General features: G+C 41.9%; 2 protein-coding genes across 2 annotated transcripts; both read right to left on the reverse strand.

The window, feature by feature from the left end:
• Nucleotides 1-804: 804 nt before the first annotated feature.
• Nucleotides 805-16,423, reverse strand: LOC306819976 (NACHT, LRR and PYD domains-containing protein 12-like; the record flags this gene model as incomplete). Its single annotated transcript, XM_079337603.1, has 13 exons — nt 805-904; nt 1,199-1,372; nt 1,886-2,059; nt 3,757-3,933; nt 5,937-6,110; nt 8,179-8,405; nt 8,880-9,048; nt 11,802-13,600; nt 13,685-14,064; nt 14,216-14,322; nt 15,705-15,824; nt 15,970-16,122; nt 16,335-16,423. The coding sequence occupies 13 exons, from the start codon at nt 16,421-16,423 to the stop codon at nt 853-855; spliced, it is 3,795 nt and encodes a 1,264-aa protein (XP_079193729.1). The 3' UTR covers nt 805-852.
• A 439-nt stretch (nt 16,424-16,862) lies between these two features.
• Nucleotides 16,863-18,751, reverse strand: ten1 (TEN1 subunit of CST complex). Its single transcript, XM_079335093.1, has 3 exons — nt 18,602-18,751; nt 17,726-17,883; nt 16,863-17,249 (listed from the first exon to the last, which is right to left on the reverse strand). The coding sequence occupies exons 1-3, from the start codon at nt 18,721-18,723 to the stop codon at nt 17,098-17,100; spliced, it is 432 nt and encodes a 143-aa protein (XP_079191219.1). The 5' UTR covers nt 18,724-18,751; the 3' UTR covers nt 16,863-17,097.
• Between the last annotated feature and the right edge of the window lie 22 nt (nt 18,752-18,773).

Here is an 18,773-nt window from a genome sequence, read left to right on the forward strand (position 1 = left end):
GACAATGGAATGAGGAATTGTTCTTCAAATAGAGGTTTGACATTGTAAGGGTAAAGGTGATGTGATTCTCCTGACCATGTACAGAAGTATCTAAAGTGGGAAGGAATTTGTGACATCTGTTGAACAGTATATAATGGCTCCACAAAGAACATTAAAGTGTCTACCTTTCAGCCTGCACAGAGTCTCAGTGTTGTCTGTTAGATTAGAACCACGGCCGTGATTATGCTGCATTAGTGTTCTCCAGTCTGTTGATAGATTCAGCTTTAGGGACAGTTATATTATTCAACCCATCAAGTCCTTAAAGGTCATGATTGTTTGTTCCTGATATCCTTCATCCTTTAACAGAGAAAAAGCAGCGCAGCCTTTGAGTTGTTTTGAAGATGTTCAATGATGAAGAGCTTCTTCTGCCTTTGAATGATATCTTCATATGAATGTTTAGTGTCTCCATGCCGCTCTGTTGGTGATGCTCAGAGCTGCAGCTGAACTTCTCAAACTGTTCTGGTCTCCACATGAAAGAGTCAGAGCAACACATTCAGTTCAGAGAAGAAACACGAGTTCTTCTGCTCAGTTCTGAGGTGAACTAACGATGGGAAGGAAATAGAAGAAGCCGTAGTTTGGACATGAATCCTCTCTGATGTTTCTTTGTTTCTGTCAGTTGTCCTTCCTGCATTTGTTCCTGCAGCTGTGTAACTTTAGTCTTTGAGCCTGTTTGTCTTCAACTTCTTCATATAGTTTGTTCACAGTTTGTTAGATATGATGATCTGCTGACTGCAGACTCTGTGATGATTGTGATAGGTAAAATGAAGATAGCTCCGCCCCTTTTATGTGAGCGTGCTCTCTGAAACTCTGGGTTTACTTGTCAGGTTGATAAGCAGCTTCATGTGACTGTTCAGCACCATCTCTTCTGTCAGGGTTAGTGAAGCCAGATCACAGAAAACAAACCCTGAGTATGTTGAACTCTCTTCATAGTGTCCACCCAGAAAAGGATTTCTCCAACAACAAAAAGTGTTTTCGAGTTTAATGTTTGTTTACACAAAGGACCAACTAGAGACACGAGCTGGAAATTAACAACAGCTATAAACTCTTTATGCAGCTCATCAGTTTCATGCTTTGTATTGAGACTATGTTCAATCACATTGTCCCTATTAATAAATAAATAAATTCAAATGTGGAGGGTTTAGAACACTGAGTGACTGACCTCAGAGTCTCCAGTCGATAGTTTGGATTCTTCTGAAGATCACTCAGCAGCTTCACGTCTGAATCCTGCAGGTTGTTGTTAGTCAGGTCCAGCTCTCTGAGATGGGAGGGGTTGGACTTCAGAGCTGAGGCCAGAGAAGAACAGCTGATCTCTGACAACCTGCAGCCCCTCAATCTGTATAAAGAATAAAAGAAGAATAAAAATAACGTGTTCAGGTTGTGATGAGTATCTCAACATCACTTTGTCCTGATGAATCAAGTTTTCTCTAAATGATTAGAGGATCATTTCTGATTGTGTATTCACTAAATCTAAATCCTCCAAATGTCAGCTCAACATTCATCCAGCTGTTCATGTGCACAGATGAAGAACAGGCTGCTGATCTCAGTCAGCTCTGTGATGTTACTACATTTATCAAATCACACATTATTGAATCACAAGTCTTCATGATTTCACTTCTTAACAGAACCAGAGGAAACCAGAGGCTTCATGTGCACCTTGTTCAACTTTACTTCACAGAGTCACAAAAACATTTTCACATCAAATCTCTAAATTATTCAACAACTTAGACAAAATAATTTAAGAAAACAAGATTCCCAAGAGAAATACTGAAAACATATAAATCCTGAAATGTGCAACAATCGAGGATGTGGATTGAAATGATTCAAATGAATGACACAGTGATCTGACCTCAGAGTCTCCAGTCTGCAGTTTGGACTCTGCAGATAATCACACAGCAGCTTCACTCCTGAATCCTGCAGCTTGTTGTTACCCAGGTCCAGCTCTCTGAGATGGGAGGGGTTGGACTTAAGAGCTGAGACCAGAGAAGAACAGCTGATCTCTGACAAACTGCAGTCCCTCAATCTGAATAAAGAATAAAAGAAGTAAATGTAGATGACAGTGAGCTTTATACATGAATGTGTGATGTTGTCCACATGAACACACTGATGTGATCATCATCTGTTCATTCCAACATTGAAGGACTTTATTAGGATGCATTAATACTTTATGTAACCCAGGTGTTTTTGCTGTTTTTGCTCCTGATCCGTGTCTGCGCTCCGTCCGAAATCTTGCGAGATTTTAACATACTGCGAGATTTCAATGCGTCTAAATCTCATTCAAAATGGCCGCACCCACACTGACAGCATGAGTGTGGACCCAACCGGCATTCGTGCTGCTACAGGTAGGCGATGGTCCGATAATATTTATTCTTGTAAAGATCGATCAATTGTTCAATGTCATGCCTATCAACCTCCTCAGATGCCTCTTTGCTGTGTATGACCTCCACTGTGATGGGTTCTTTTTTGTTTGAGTTTGTCTGAGCGGAACTGGTGAGTTCTATGAGCCAACATGCTAAAATGTTGTTTGTAATGTGAACCTGTCTGCCGGTGCTGGCGCTGGATGTACTGGTTTGCACTTTAAATAGACCACCGTTACAATATGAACATTTAATGTCATTTATCCAAAATGTATAACGTCTTGAACAGTTACAGACGTCTGTTTTTTTTTAAAGAGTACTCATTTGATTTGTTTTTGCGCAGTATACTGAATTGTGTTGAAATAACAATAATATTGAACAATATTTAAAGATAATGTATGTAATGCATGGTCCTGCTTTGCCCTGGCCAGGTCCGGGGGAATCGGATGGCGAGCTAAGGTCTCGAGCCACAGATGAGAGCCCAAAAAGAAACAATCCGAATCTCCGCCGGTGCGGAAGAAGCCGGCATTGTGTGAACTGTGTATCAATTATCATTGCAACTCTTGGTACACTTTGTAGATAAATTGTAAATAATTGTTTTCCACATCTGCACTGTACAAAATACATTTCACTAAGCACTGCAATACTGTGTCTGTATTTCATTGAGCACCCCATTTTTCCTCTGAGTCAGCCTAGAACCTTCTACATACTAGCTTTACATTGTACTTTACACTATACATTACTAAATTGCAGCATTATACATGCTACATTTATCTTGTGTATGACTCCTGCCTGCTCTTTGTTTCCAACCTTAGCCTGCTCCTTTGGATGTCTTTACATCTCTGACTACCTGTGTACCGAACCTGCTAGCAAAACAGGACTGATTATTGAACTCTCCTCCTGGGTCTGCGTTTGCCTCCATACGTTACCTGTCCTCGTGTCAAATACAATAATACACACAGCTGCATGAAAGCAAATGACAGGGAGCTGATTGGATGAAAAATCTCCATCTATGAATGCATGGAAGGTAACAGCTGAAGAAATTCAAGAAATTAAAGAATCACATTTAGACTAAGAAACAGAGAAGATGACTTCATGAGTAACTGGAGTAAATGAGTAAAGAAACGATGGAGTGGAATAATAACATGTATATACATTTAATAAATTCAATTAAGAGAGGACTGAAGGACCCCCCCCCCCCATTTTCTTTCTTAATCTCAATTTAATGATCTTTTTTTCTTTGTAACATATCCTCGGCTCTTTCTTATTTTTTTGTAATGTATGTTTAAAAAAGATTTATAAATGTGCCTTGATGAACAAAACGTGGTGAAATTCATATAAATATCACAGTCAGTGATCTGACCTCAGAGTCTCCAGTCTGCAGTTTGGACTCCGCAGTCCCTCACACAGCAGCTTCACTCCTGAATCCTGCAGGTTCTTGTTGTAGTTGAGGTCCAGCTCTCTGAGATGGGAGGGGTTGGACTTCAGAGCTGAGACCAGAGAAGAACAGCTGATCTCTGACAAACTGCAGCCCCTCAATCTGAATAAAGAATAAAAGAAGTAAATGTAGATGACAGTGAGCTTTATACATGAATGTGTGATGTTGTCCACATGAACACACTGATGTGATCATCATCTGTTCATTCCAACATTGAAGGACTTTATTAGGATGCATTAATACTTTAGTTCTTCCTGATCCTTCTTAGATTCAAACACTCAAAGCTCCTGTGAGGAACTTTCATTACGTGTGTGTTTTGGCGCCCCCCTGTGGACAAAGTGAAACCTCTTCTCTCTTTACTGATCTTGTCCTGTACAGTATTCCCTCACTAAAAACTCCTCCTGCTTTCTTTGAACTCTACAAACTACAAGTCAGTGTGAATCTCTTCTGTAGGAAATGTAAAGAAAGGCTTTTCCAGACAGCGTCCTGTGATTCTCCTCATGTGACAGCGAGCAGCTGGAAACAGGCAGACTTTCAAAAGGACTTTATAATGTTGGTGGTCTCATTGACTTTAGACAATCATCAAGAGAAATCCAGATTACTTTGAGTGTGTTTCATCAGCAGATCAAACCTCCTCACACTACGTTTAAATCACAGTACACTTACATGTACTCTCGGGTTGGATGGCGTGCTCTGGTGACCCGTAGGCTCTTACACTGGTACACCTTTATATACAGTAGAAGGTCATTCTTGGTCTGCTTCCTCACTATCTCTGTGTTTTTATCACACAGAAAAGTCTTGGACAGTATTCTTTGTGTTCTCAGGACCTTTTTATGCTCTTTGTTTCAAACGCTCAAACAGAAATTGGTAAAAGTGCTTTTGTGTTTTCTGCACCCTCAGCCTGGAATCTGTAGCAGAATGGAGTCCTTGAAGGTTTTTAAATCTAAAATGAAAGACCTGGAAGCAGATTCTACAGGATGCACATGGTTTTAGTTTGGCTGCTTGAGCTACTGACTCCCAGATTTGACTCATAGATGGTTCTATTATAATGTTAGATATAGTGTTTTGTAAATAGTACTTTGTGTCTGTAACTTTGTGTTTTTGCTGCTGCCTGTCTCTGTCAGGTCTCCTGTGGAAAAAGAGGTTCTTAATCTCAATGGGACCAACCTGCTTAAATAAAAGCTTCAAGAAAAATATAAAATATTTGGTATCGCTCCAGCAGGAAAAGAGAAGAAGGGGATGAATACTTGTACACTGACAGGAGTCAGCCTGTTTGAGATGATGTTTTGTGTTTCGTTTTATTCTGATCATGTTTTCTTTATGTGTTACTGACTCTTGTCTCTGTGTTTCAGATCCTCCTCTCATCTCCACCTTGTGTGTCAAAGCCCCGCCCCTGATTACTCACACCTGTGTCTCGTTGCTCCCTGATTGTCTGTGTTACTTCAGCCCCGTGTTTCCTCCCTCATGTTGCCAGTTCGTAGTGTTTCCCTCTTGTACCTCGTCCTGGCGTTTCTTTGTTCCTGATCTCGTGTATGACTCCTGCCTGCTCTTTATTTCCAACCTCAGCCTGCTCCTCTGGATGTCTTTACATATCTGACTACCTACGTACCAAACCTACTAGCAAAACAGGACTGATTATTGAACTCTCCTCCTGGGTCTGTGTTTGCCTCCATACATCACCTGTCCTTGTGTCATATACAATAATACACATAGCAGCATGAAAGCTAATGACAGGGAGCTGATTGGATGATAAATCTACACCTATTAATGCATGGAAGGTAACAGCTGAAGAAATTCAAGAATCACGTATAGACTAAGAAACAGAGAAGATGACTTCATGAGTAACTGGAGTAAATGAGTAAAGGAAACGATGGAGTGGAATAATAACATGTATATACATTCAATTAAATTAAGAGAGGACTGAAGGACCCCCCCATTCTATTTCTTTTCTTTCTTAATCTTAATTTAATGATCTTTTTCTCTTCGTAACATATCCTCGGCTCTTTAGTATTTTGTATTGTATATTTAAAATAGATTTATAAATGGGCCTGGATGAACAAAATATGTGATGAAATTTATATCAATATTACAGTCAGTGATCTGACCTCAGAGTCTCCAGTCTGCAGTTTGGACTCCGCAGTCCCTCACACAGCAGCTTCACTCCTGAATCCTGCAGCTTGTTGTCACTCAGGTCCAGCTCTCTGAGATGGGACGGGTTGGACTTCAGAGCTGAGACCAGAGAAGAACAGCTGATCTCTGACAAACTGCAGTACCACAATCTGAATAAAGAATAAAAGAAGTAAATGTAGATGACAGTGAGCTTTATACATGAATGTGTGATGTTGTCCACATGAACACACTGATGTGATCATCATCTGTTCATTCCAACATTGAAGGACTTTATTAGGATGCATTAATACTTCAGTTCTTCCTGATCCTTCTTAGATTCAAACACTCAAAGCTCCTGTGAGGAACTTTCGTTCATTTCCCTGTGGACAAAGTGAAACCTCTTCTCTCTTTACTGATCAGAACAGAGGCTCCACCTGGTGGAGCTGTTTGGTACTACAACAACATTCAGACTGTTACACTCTGAAAGAGAGAGCACAATGTTGAGTCTGTGAAGATTATTGAACTCTCGTGTCATACACAGTACACACAGCTGCATGAAAGCTAATAACAGGGAGCTGATTGGATGATAAATCTCCATCTATGAATGCATGGAAAGTAACAACTGAAGAAATTAAATAATCACGTATAGGCTAAGAAACAAGAAAATGACTATGCGTAACTGGAGTAAATGAGTAAAGGAAACAAAGTTGAATAATATGTATTGTTGAAAGATCACAGACAATTCACCTCACCACACCGGCCAGAAGCAAGTGAGACTGCTCATTCTCAACAGCTGAAAGCTCGGCTGACACTTTTACCCCTCACAGGAGAATTTCCACTCAAGCTTAGTTCAGGCTGAACTTAGCTAATCACAAAAGTCTTACTTTAACTTGCATAAACCTTATCATGAAAAGTTGATACATGTATTACATGCATAATGTGTACTTATAATATATTAATGAGTGTTATATTATTATTATGTGCTGGAATAGTTGGTGGTCATAAAACTGCTAGAGGAGAGCAAGCTATAAAGAATTTTTGGGGGTCATGAACTGCTCACATAGCGGGGTACGTAGGAATGCCCTGCTAGGAAAAGGGGAGTTTCCTGCAGCTGACTGAGACACACCCAGATAACAATATATGTCTTGTTTATGCTACATACTGTTTGAAGTAACACAAAATGTAAACTGGAACTTTCCATGACATAGATGTCGAGAGTCTGCCACAGTATATAAGAGGGACGCACAGGCTTCTCTCTCTCATGTCTTAGTGGTTTACACTTGTTCTGCACCTGTGATCAATTGCACTAGATTTTTTTTTATAATTACTTAACCCTAGTCACTCATTGTGAGAATAGCACTCTTTTGTAGGATTTGTATTCTTTTGTAAGCTCTGTTTTTCATCAATTGTGGTATAAAATAAAAGGAAACCTTCCATTGTCAGGACTTTCCAACAAAAACCCTTTTCCTTTTAGATCTTATATTTTTCTCTTGTTGGACCACGACGGACCAAAGGGATAGAAGACTAAGGTAAGAAGCTTTTTGTCCCCATTGTTCCAATACCAGAGAGGAAAACATAGACTGGGGAGGGACACTCTGCTTTAAAGTGGTTAGGACCCACTAGGGTGTGAGAGACCCGAGGAGAGTCCCCTCCAGGTAACGGCTGTGAAGGAGGCCTTTCCAGTATTAACAGCCTATGATCTGACCATAGAGGGGAATGACTTCAACACTGTAATAACTCAATAACTTTAAAGGAATAAAAGCTGAATAATCTGTGTATTTTTTTTAACTGCTCCTAATAACCAATAGTGATGTTCTAGTTCAAGGCAGCAGCGATATCTTTATGAAAGGTAGTTATTGGTCCTCCTGACGAGATTCACACTCGGCCCAGACCAAGCAATCAAAGTGAGGCAGGGTCGAGGTTTCAAGGTCAAGTAGTAAATAAGAGCAACAAACTAGGATATTAAAATAATTCCTAAAAAAGCCCACTACGTAGCCGAGATCCCTGCGCTCGAGAGAGTATATACATTTAATTAAATTAAGAAAGGACTGAAGGACCCCCCCATGCTATTTATTTTCTTTCTTAATCTTAATTTAATGATCTTTTTTACTTCGTAACATATCCTCGGCTCTTTAGTATTATTTTTTGTAATGTATGTTTAAAATAGATTTATAAATGTGCCTGGATGAACAAAATGTGTGATGAAAGTCATATAAATATTACAGTCAGTGATCTGACCTCAGAGTCTCCAGTCTGCAGTTTGGACTCTGCAGATAATCACACAGCAGCTTCACTCCTGAATCCTGCAGGTTGTTCTGACTCAGGTCCAGCTCTCTGAGATGGGAGGGGTTGGACTTCAGAGCTGAGACCAGAGAAGAACAGCTGATCTTTGACAACCTGCAGCCCCACAATCTGAATAAAGAATAAAAGAAGTAAATGTAGATGACAGTGAGCTTTATACATGAATGTGTGATGTTGTCCACATGAACACACTGATGTGATCATCATCTGTTCATTCCAACATTGAAGGACTTTATTAGGATGCATTAATACTTTAGTTCTTCCTGATCCTTCTTAGATTCAAACACTCAAAGCTCCTGTGAGGAACTTTCATTACGTGTCTGTTTTGGCGCCCCCCTGTGGACAAAGTGAAACCTCTTCTCTCTTTACTGATCTTGTCCTGTACAGTATTCCCTCACTAAAAACTCCTCCTGCTTTCTTTGAACTCTACAAACTACAAGTCAGTGTGAATCTCTTCTGTAGGAAATGTAAAGAAAGGCTTTTCCAGACAGCGTCCTGTGATTCTCCTCATGTGACAGCGAGCAGCTGGAAACAGGCAGACTTTCAAAAGGACTTTATAATGTTGGTGGTCTCATTGACTTTAGACAATCATCAAGAGAAATCCAGATTACACACAGTCAGTGATCTGACCTCAGAGTCTCCAGTCTGCAGTTTGGACTCTGCAGTCCCTTACACAGCAGCTTCACTCCTGAATCCCGCAGGTAGTTGTTGTTAGTCAGGTCCAGCTCTCTGAGATGGGAGGGGTTGGACTTCAGAGCTGAGGCCACGACGTCACAGTGAGTCTCCGAGAGTCCACAGTTATAAAGTCTGTTGTGAGACATAAAATAGAGAAACGTGACTTATAAAAGAAGCGTCTGATATTCACGTCTCATATTTGATGATTAAACAGTTTGTCCTGTTTGGTCTTAACTTTACACATCAGTGGAATCTGTCACTGACACAAAAAGTCCCATCGCTGGTTTTCAAACCTGCACATTCTTCACCTATCAATCATTCACTAAATGTTACAGATGAATGGAAACTAATGGAGTTTTATTTAGGAGGACATCATGTCTATGGTGTAAAATCCCCCCTCCTTCTCTCACTCTCCTCTACCTGGCTTTATGTTCAGTTTAGTTTATTGCAATTTGTAGTAAAAAATTAAAAAAAAAAAAAAAAACATTGGAAAGTGTGTGCAAGAGTTAAAACGGTAAAACTACACAAGATGAGACAACAAGTAGGATGGCCTGAAGGGTCCCTGGTGATGCTGAGGGTGAGTGACAGGAGTCTATCACTGTAAATCTCTTCAAGAGCTGGCAGGCTGACACCAATCATCCTGCCTGCATGACGAACAACTTTGTTTAAGGATTTCTTCTCCTGCACAGTGAGATTCCCAAAGCAGACAGTCAGAGAGCTGGTGAGGGTGCTTTCAATAACACTGCTGTTAAAGTTACACAGGATGTGTTTGTTTAAAGTGAAATCCTTTAATTTTTTAAAGACACTGTTGAGACTTTTTAATGATGTTACCGGTGTTTAAGTGCCTGGATTTGTGTTTCCTGGATGGGCGGAGCTTCAGAGCTGATAAAGGCAGCCAGCTCACCTGCTGTGAACTCTTTGGGAACAATGGAGCTGACTATATTTGAATTTCTCATCAATCCTGATAGTTTGGACTGTGTGCTTCAGATGGAAGTTTCCTTTGTTGAAGTCCAATAAGTAGCAGTGAATGAGTTCATCAGTTTATCTACTGATTTGGTTAAGTCATATATTTAATTCTGTAGTAAGTTTTAAAGATGAACATAGTCTTTGTTACATCTGTAACTTGGATTATGATGTGAAGATTAATGACGTGTTAGTCTTTGTCCTCTGACAGAAAACCAGTTAAAAACTGTAGAATAATCGATTGGACTGGAAAGATCTGAGCTCTTTAGTCCTTACAGACAAACCACTGAGTTGGACTTATTCCCTGGAACTGGTGTAGCCTCCTTCCTCTCAAATATCCTTCATCTATAGTCTGTGATCTGAAGTGTGATCTATTCAGATGACTCTCTCTGCAGTAGGAAACCATTTGAAATTCATGTAACAGTAACTCTGGAGGAGGACCATCTCATTCTCCAGCCGTGTGACTCACTTCTATAAACGTGAAAATACAGAGACTGCTGCAGAATGATCTAGAAATCAAACAAGTCAGCAAAGAATCAAATGTAGTGAGGTGAAGGATCTCCTGTAAGAACAGTTTATCTGTGATCTACCTGCTGACATGTTCAGAGATGATGCTCATGATTGATTAGTTATACCTGCAGACGCTGGAAGGGGGCGCTCACAGCATCTGATATCTGTCTTTTCAGGGATTAACACTATCACACACCTCAGTCACTTCTTTGGGAATTCTCTCCTGAATGTGTTCACAAAAAAACTATCAAAGATATTTATGATCTCAGGACATCACATGAAAAAAACTACGACTGGCTGTTTCTCCTGAACATTAACTGTAGAAAAGGCCCAAAGTTAGGGACATGAGCCTGCCCATGTGATCAGTCATAATATTCTAATGAGTGTCACCGCAGTATCAACAGGCAGACGAGAGAGCTTCGGTTGTGCCGTTATAACTCAATAGAAGCTGTGTGTGCGTAAATGAAAGTGTGAGTATTTACCTCTTGTATATTTATCACATTGTTTACTCATGTTGATGTTGTTGGTTGATGTTGTTTGGTTGAATGAAAGTCGAAGCCTGCGTGCTCGCGGTATGATCGGTCCCGTTAATGATAGCTGATTGCATGCAGGCTAATTTACGTCCCTCTGCTCACTTGACTCTGTGCGTCAGTGTGAGATGTGTCATGTTTACTTGGAGGCATGTTCATTATACACTTATTACGTCGTATTAAGACAGTTGTGACTGAGCCGAAAGTGTTTAATGTCGATTGAGTATTGTTATTAATGTTGCGTTCCAACTACGCTAATTTGTTAACCGGATGTAGCAGCTTGCCTGCATGTTTCAAAATAAAAGCATCCTGCTGGTTTTTGTAGTTAGAGGATTTGTATAGCAGGACTGAAATGTTAAAGAGGCCTGTACATTCTGTGTTTAAGTTTGATAGTTTAAGTTAGTGTAAAGAGAAATGTGATTTATAATTACTGAATCGCTTGCTGTGTTATATTTCACTGATATTACTTTATATAGGTGAAGTCATTTATGTTATTCTGTATTATTGATACTGTATTTTGTTATTCTTTCTTTTTATAGAAATCTCACATTCACATGCATAACTGAAGCAACCAGTTACATCTACTTGTATGTGCTGCTCTATTGGAAGTAAAGAAGAGCTGAACAGTGAAATCTCTCTCTCTGCCTTTTATTCATCATACTCCCTGGAACCGTGGCCTTAAGTGGTGTTCTGGCCGACACTTTGGGGTGAACCTAGTGATTAAGACAGAACTAGCGCCCAGTCTGAACTATTTTCATTATCTCTACTACATTAACAGAGGAACAGTTTTTAGTGAACAGAGAGGATCATGTTTAGTTTATATTAAAATCAGTAAATTAGTACATGACACTGATTTATAATGTTCATCACATCTGGACTTACTTTGCCTTCCTGCAGTTCCTCACAGCTGGAATCAGTCTCAGTCGTCCCTGCTCTGATGTTTTGTACTTCTTCAGGTTCAGCTCATCCAAAACCTCCTCAGACATCTGCAGCATGTAGGCCAGAGCAGAGCAGTGGATCTCAGAGAGTTCCTTCTTTGATCTGTTCTCTGACTTCAGGAACTCTTGGATCTCCTGATGGACTGAGAGGTCCTTCATCTCTGTCAGACAGTGGAAGATGTTGATGCTTCTGTCAGGAGAGATATCTTCACTGTTCATCTTCTTCAGGTTGTTGATGACTCTCTGGATCATTTTTGAACTGTTGTCTGTCTGACCCAGCAGGCCTCCTAAGAGTCTCTGGATCCTTTTTGGACTGTTGTTTGTCTGACCCAGCAGGCCTCCTAAAAGTCTCTGGATCATTTTTGGACTGTTGTCTGTCTGATCCAGCAGGCCTCCTAAGAGTCTCTGGTTTGACTTCAGAGAAAGACCATGAAGGAAGCGAACAAACAGATCCAGGTGACCATTCTCACTTTCCAGGGATTTCTCCATTGATTTATTTAGAATAAAATCAAGAGTTGAATCTACATGTGTTTCTCCTAAAAAAGCCTTCAGTACTGTTGTGTTCCTGTTGGTGAAACAGTGGAACATGTAGACTGCAGCCAGAAACTCCTGAACGCTCAGATGAACAAAGCAGTAGACTGTTTTCTGGAAGATCACACACTCTGTTTTGAAGATCTCTGTACAAACTCCTGAGTACACCGAGGCCTCTGTGACATCCAGACCACACCGCTCCAGGTCTTCTTGGTAGAACATGATGTTTCTGTCCTCCAGATGTTCAAACGCCAGCCTCCCCAGCTTCAGAAGAACTTCCCTGTCAGCCTCCGTCAGCTCATCTGGACTCATCTGATGTCCCTCACCATACTTGTTCTTCTTCCTCTTTGTCTGAACCAGCAGGAAGTGTGAGTACATGTCAGTCAGGGTCTTGGGCAGCTCTCCTCTCTGCTCTGTGCTCATCATGTGCTCCAGAACTGTGGCAGTGATCCAGCAGAAGACCGGGATCAGACACATGATGTGGAGGCTCCTGGATGTCTGGATGTGTGAGATGATTCTGCTGGACAGATCTTCATCACTGAACCTCCTCCTGAAGTACTCCTCCTTCTGGCCGTCAGTGAAGCCTCGTACTTCTGTTACCCTGTCGACACATGAAGGAGGGATCTGATTGGCTGCTGCAGGTCGAGAAGTGATCCAGATGAGAGCTGAGGGGAGCAGATTCCCCTTGATGAGGTTTGTGAACAGTGTGTTTAACGATGACTTCTGTGTGACATCAGACACAACCTTCCTGTTTGTGAAGTCCAATGACAGTCTGCTTTCATCCAGGCCATCAAAGATGAACAACAGTTTACAGACAGCGAGCGTCTCTGCTGCCACCTTCTGTAATGTTGGATGGAAAACACGGAGCAGCTCAAGAAGACTGTAGCGCTGATCTCTGATCAAGTTCAGCTCCCTGAATGAAAGCAGGATCAGCAGACTGACGTCTTGGTTCTCTGAGCCCTCGGCCCAGTCCAGAGTGAACTTCTGCACTGAGAAGGTTTTTCCAACACCAGCCACGCCGTTTGTCAGAACCACTCTGGTGGGTTTCTGTTGGTTGGGTTGAGCTCCTGTCTTTGGTTCCTGTTGGTCGGGTTGAGCTCCTGTCTTTGGTTCCTGTTGGTCGGGTTGAGCTCCTGTCTTTGGTTCCTGTTGGTCGGGTTGAGCTCCTGTCTTTGGTTCCTGTTGGTCGGGTTGAGCTCCTGTCTTTGGTTCCTGTTGGTCGGGTTGAGCTCCTGTCTTTGGTTCCTGTTGGTCGGGTTGAGCTCCTGTCTTTGGTTCCTGTTGGTCGGGTTGAGCTTCTGTCTTTGGTTTCTGTTGGTCGGGTTGAGCTTCTGTCTTTGGTTCCTGTTGGTCGGGTTGAGCTTCTGTCTTTGGTTTCTGTTGGTCGGGTTGAGCTCCTGTCTTTGGTTCCTGTTGGTCGGGTAAGGCTTTAAAGATGTCCTGGCACTTGATTGGAGTCTCATGGAGGGTCTTCTTTTTAGAGGCTGTCTCCATCTGTCTCACCTCATGTTGGGTGTTCACCTCTTCACTCTGCCTCTCTGTGATGTGGAGCTCAGTGTAGATCCTTTTGAGGGGGGTTCTACTTCCTGTTTCATCACTTCCTTCAGTCACACGTTCACATCTCGTCCTCAGACTGTCCTTATGTTGATCTAAAACCTCCTGCTGACCTCTATCTACTGAAAGAGAGAATGATAGAATCTGATTATTGTTTTCAGATGTTTTTGTTAAAGAAGTAAAAAGAGTTTTAATTTCTAGACTTTTGACATTGACCAATAAAAATCATGTTTTAGGAGGAGATCACAGAAGCACAAAGGTGTACAGTCTTACTTTGTTCAGTGCTGCTCTGACTGACTGTCTGCTGTCCAGGTCCTGGTCTGGATCCATACCCAGGACAGGACGTCTGTTCCTCTCTTACATGAGTCCTCTTCGTCCCCCTGTGAAGACATGTCTTTAGAACTAAACTGATGGTTGACTGATAGAAAATATGAAGATTTATCAAACACAATCTAAAGAGTCAGATGATCACAGAGAGCAGGTAACGCCTTCTTTCTTCTGTTTGGATTCATTTGATTCAGTCAGACTGAACACCATGTGCAGCTTCTTCACAGTCAGAGAATCAAAGAGTCTGATCCTGTCATCCACTGTTTCACTTCAGACAGCTGAGCTCGGGTTAGTCCACCTTTGAACTCAGGTTAGACGTGGTGAAACATTGTGAATTACATTGTGCTGGATCAGCAGTATCAGGGTGGACTCACTCTAGGTCCAGTTGACCCAACGACTGACCCCCCTCCTCGTTCCTCCGCTGGCCTGCACTCACACTGTTCCAGGACTAACCGGGCCTGAGCAGAGTTACCTCTTCTTCATAACATGGTAATACAACACATGCACGGCTTCATGTGAACTTGAAGCTTACTTAGTTTACAACACAGGCAGACTATGAACTAATGTGAGGTAAAGTCTGCGTCCGCACATCAAAGAACAACACGGAGAACATGACAGCTACTTGAAGGACTTTGAGGATTATTTTGAGTCATTTAGTCAGAAACAGATATAACACTGCAGGATTATACTTCATGTTCATGTTGAGTTCCCGTGCTTCTGCTCGTGCATGAGAAACCGCACCATGCCTCAGATCACCTCTTCCATCCGTGCCAGGCCAAGACCACGGATCAGAGCACTCACTCGAGTCAAAGGAATTGGTACAGATTACCTAGTGTTAGTGTGCACTACCTGCACCTGAACGCAACGTGCTCCCTGGCAGGAGGGTCTTTATACTAGATCTGCACAAATGATTTGATTTGAATCTTGATTCTGTGGATAATTGTCCTAAAAAGAAATTTTCCCATTGTTAAAAAGGCCCTCCTGAGATGAACTGTTCCGTTTCCCCCCATAACTTGGTTTAGTCCATGTCGCCGCCAACACAGTACAGTGGTTCGCGCCATTAGATGATAGAAGTTCATTACAGATGCCGAGAGTTTGTTTTTGCTGATCTTAAACATGATCTGTTTACATTTTCTGACTTCTGACTGTCTTGTCCTCTCTGTCGTTGTGGTGTGAATGTCTGTGAGTGAATGGGTTGTTTCAAGGGAAAGGGCGCTGCCCATTAATGCACTTTGGTGTAATATTTTATTATCATGCTCCACTGTTATTGTTGATGCACTTGCGGGGTTATTGCTAATAAACGTACTAATGAGAAGTAGGAGGATAATGGGTAGGTTCAAAGGTTTGTAAGAGTCCTCGTAGATTACAGCTTTACATGGTGACCAACCCTACAAGGAAACATGTGAAGAGACAAGGAGTTAGTAAGAAGACTTACTTTGAGTCTGAGGCGCCAGATTCTTTACTGAAGTCTAGAGGAAGCTCTTTGGACAGATCACTCTTCAGAGACAGACAGCTGGGTACAGGAGACTCTGCTCTCTGTCTGCTCCTCTCAAATCTGTTAAAAAAAACAAGTTTTATATTTCTATGAATCTTTGATCAACTCTCTGATGACAAATCTGTAAAAGAAGCTGTAAATACAAAAAGATCTACAGCTGTGGATGATGAGAAGGTTCCCAGGTTTCTGTTGTCAGGAGGCTTACTTTGAGTCTGAGGGTCCAGCTTCTTTACTGAAGAATATTAAAGGATGGTCTTTGGACCGATCACTCTTCAGAGACAGACAGCTGGGTACAGGAGACTCTGCTCCGTCCTCCTCGTCCTCTAAACGCACATCCATGATCTGATCTGAAGTCAGTCTGAGAGGAAACACAGAAACACTCACTGAGAGATCGACGCAAGAGAAACAGGAAACAGTTTGATCTAACACACACACACACACACACACACACACACACACACAGCTCATATGAATGTAAGTAGTGACGTCATTATAAACTCTCTGTGTTCCGTTCACAGGAGGAAACTGAGAGTACAGAAGTGAAGATATAAAAACTGGATAAACACTCACCCCGCTTCACTCTTTACTGTCTGTCCTTTAAAATGGAGTCTAACTGACTGAACACTTTCACTTTCATCGTCCCGCCTCCTGTTAATCATGAGCCCGGATCACATGTTGCCCCTCCCTCCTCCATTTACAGGAAATCAGCTGTGTGTGTGGATCCAGACAGACCTGCTTTCACTGAATCTCTGCTGAGGTTTTTACAGATGGACACTCACAGATGAGGAGGACGAGGAAGAGGATTTATTATCAAAGCACATTAACACTATGGGAGCGTGCCCCGCTGTCTATTGAGCACAAACGCCACTTTATAACATGGAGACTATTAAATACACTTTGAGAAATGAGCTTTGGTTGAGCGCTGGCTTTGTTGAGTCGGCTGCCCAGCTATCGGTACTGTAGCCCGGCTTGAGTACGGGACTTCAGCCCTCCAGGATTTTGAACTCAGACCCGGGGCAGGGGGCTCTCCGTGGGTGAAGGGTCATTGTTTGATGACAGAGAGTTATGTTAAACTGTAGAAAAGAGATGAGCAGCAAGTTCATAAACCCGGTCGGACTCGCTCAGTGTTTATTGATGTTACTTTATAATGTCAAGAAATACAATGTGACAAACTGCAGAGAACTGTGATGATAAGAAGCAGACATAATGATCACGCAGTCTCAAGGAAACTTGTGTGATTTACTCCTTTGGTGAATCTGAGCTCGTGTAAGAGTCAGCCTCAGAGGCAGCGCTGTGCTTCTGACAGTCAGTGAGAGAATCAAAGAGAACGGGCTCAGGTAACATGTGCAGGCTGTGCAGCATCAGCCTGTCTCTCCTCCCTCTCGCTGAAGAAGCTTCTCTGCTCGTCGACGGCTCTCTGAAGGAGGGCGATGTTCACTCCATCCACACAGTTCAGGACACGGGCACGGACCATCACACCCACATCTGGACGGAGAGAAGGTACAGGTGAAGACGGGTATGACAGTCTTTTTTTTAAAGAGTCTACATCGTAAAGAACAACTTTTAGGATATATATTGAATAAACTGTGTTGGTAAGAAAATGACAAACGAGGAGAAACGTGAACGTGCCGATCCCAAGTGGATGTTAAAACAAAATGTGGTCAAAGTTTCAGATCATGAGGAAAACGTATGTTGGAGTAATCCCGGGATGAGTCTGCATGCTCAGGGCGTTATCCAGCTTCATTTGCAAATCATGTGATAGTTCCCCGATTCTACGAGATGACTTCAAGCCTCTATGTGAGCTGGTGAAAACTCTCTTACATAGACTCTCTTCCCCGAGCGCTGGAGAGCAACACCCCCCTGGCAGCCCTGCAGCGTTCTGACCCAAAAAATGCTTCCTGAGAGCTGGAGTATTATCATCATCATAATTATTAACCACAAAAAAGGGAGCCATTCCTTACCGTCAGCATGTTCTATCTCACCCAAAACTAAATATTGGGCCCCAATTATTGGGTCGAAGGGCTCCACGTACGGCGTGTGGACGACCAGCTGGTGCTGTTTTGAAGCGTGCTGAGCAGACAATGTGGCCCTGGACTCCTCAGGTCGGTAACTGGCCAGTCTGTAAAAATTAACAGAGTGGATCAGTGTCTAAGTCGGTCCTGGTGCTTTTGTGAATTTGGGTCAAACACACCTATGGTATTTTTTTAAATGTTGGTAGAAAGTGAAATTGTTCCATGTTAGAAAAAGTTGGTAAGGTGGATTTTATGTAACATGAGACCGTTTTACACACAGGTTAATACCTTGAGCGTGCAAGTTATTATGTATGCACGCAATATATCATTTTTAGCTCAGTTTCCACCAAGCGGTCCGGTTCAGTTCGGTTTGGTACAATACCAAATTTTATTGGCGTTTCCACCGTCAGAAGTTTGGAATGGTGCCAAAAAATGGATCTGTAATGTCCTACTTTTACCCTTCATTTGGAGTGCCAAGGGTACCAATCTGACCCTAAAAGATCCATTCAGCACCGTTTCCACTAATGGAAATTGGAATAGCGCATTAGCAGATTTTTTTCCTGCATTCTTGAATTTATTAAATAGTAGGTTGCACTGTGTTGGGTTGCTCTAAATTTCACATTATTACATAGCTAATGCAGCTATCTCCATCGTGCTCACATTACTCGAGGTCACAAGTATCTTGTGTGTACAACACATTTTTGGGCACTTCAAGGTCTCCAAAGAATTCTAGAAAAGACAATGTAATCCAGAACTCTTCATGCGTTTATTTCTTTGGTGTTGTTGATGATTTGTCTGAAAATAAATTTAAAAACTAAAAACTACCTGCCGAATGTTCTAACTGACTCTCCTTCCTTTGCAGCTCCATTATTAACTTCCCAGGGAAAATAAAAGACTGCAGCTGCGGGGAGCATAGTCAAAACATACACGAGGACAAACAACTTCATAAAGCGAGTACTTCCGTGTTGTGACGTCAGATCACTTGTTGTTTCTCCGC

The sequence above is a fragment of the Symphodus melops genome (assembly GCF_947650265.1).
Source record: "Symphodus melops genome assembly, chromosome: 2".
NCBI lineage: Eukaryota > Metazoa > Chordata > Actinopteri > Labriformes > Labridae > Symphodus > Symphodus melops.

Bases quoted from the DNA above. Each gene is read 5' to 3' on its own strand.
- ten1 (XM_079335093.1), bottom strand. From the start codon at position 18,723: ATGAAGTTGTTTGTCCTCGTGTATGTTTTGACTATGCTCCCCGCAGCT. The intron at 17,884-18,601 runs GTAGTTTTTAGT...TAATTTTTACAG, and splicing joins TCAGTTAGAACATTCGGCAG to ACTGGCCAGTTACCGACCTG. The intron at 17,250-17,725 runs GTAAGGAATGGC...CTCTCCGTCCAG, and splicing joins TGAGATAGAACATGCTGACG to ATGTGGGTGTGATGGTCCGT.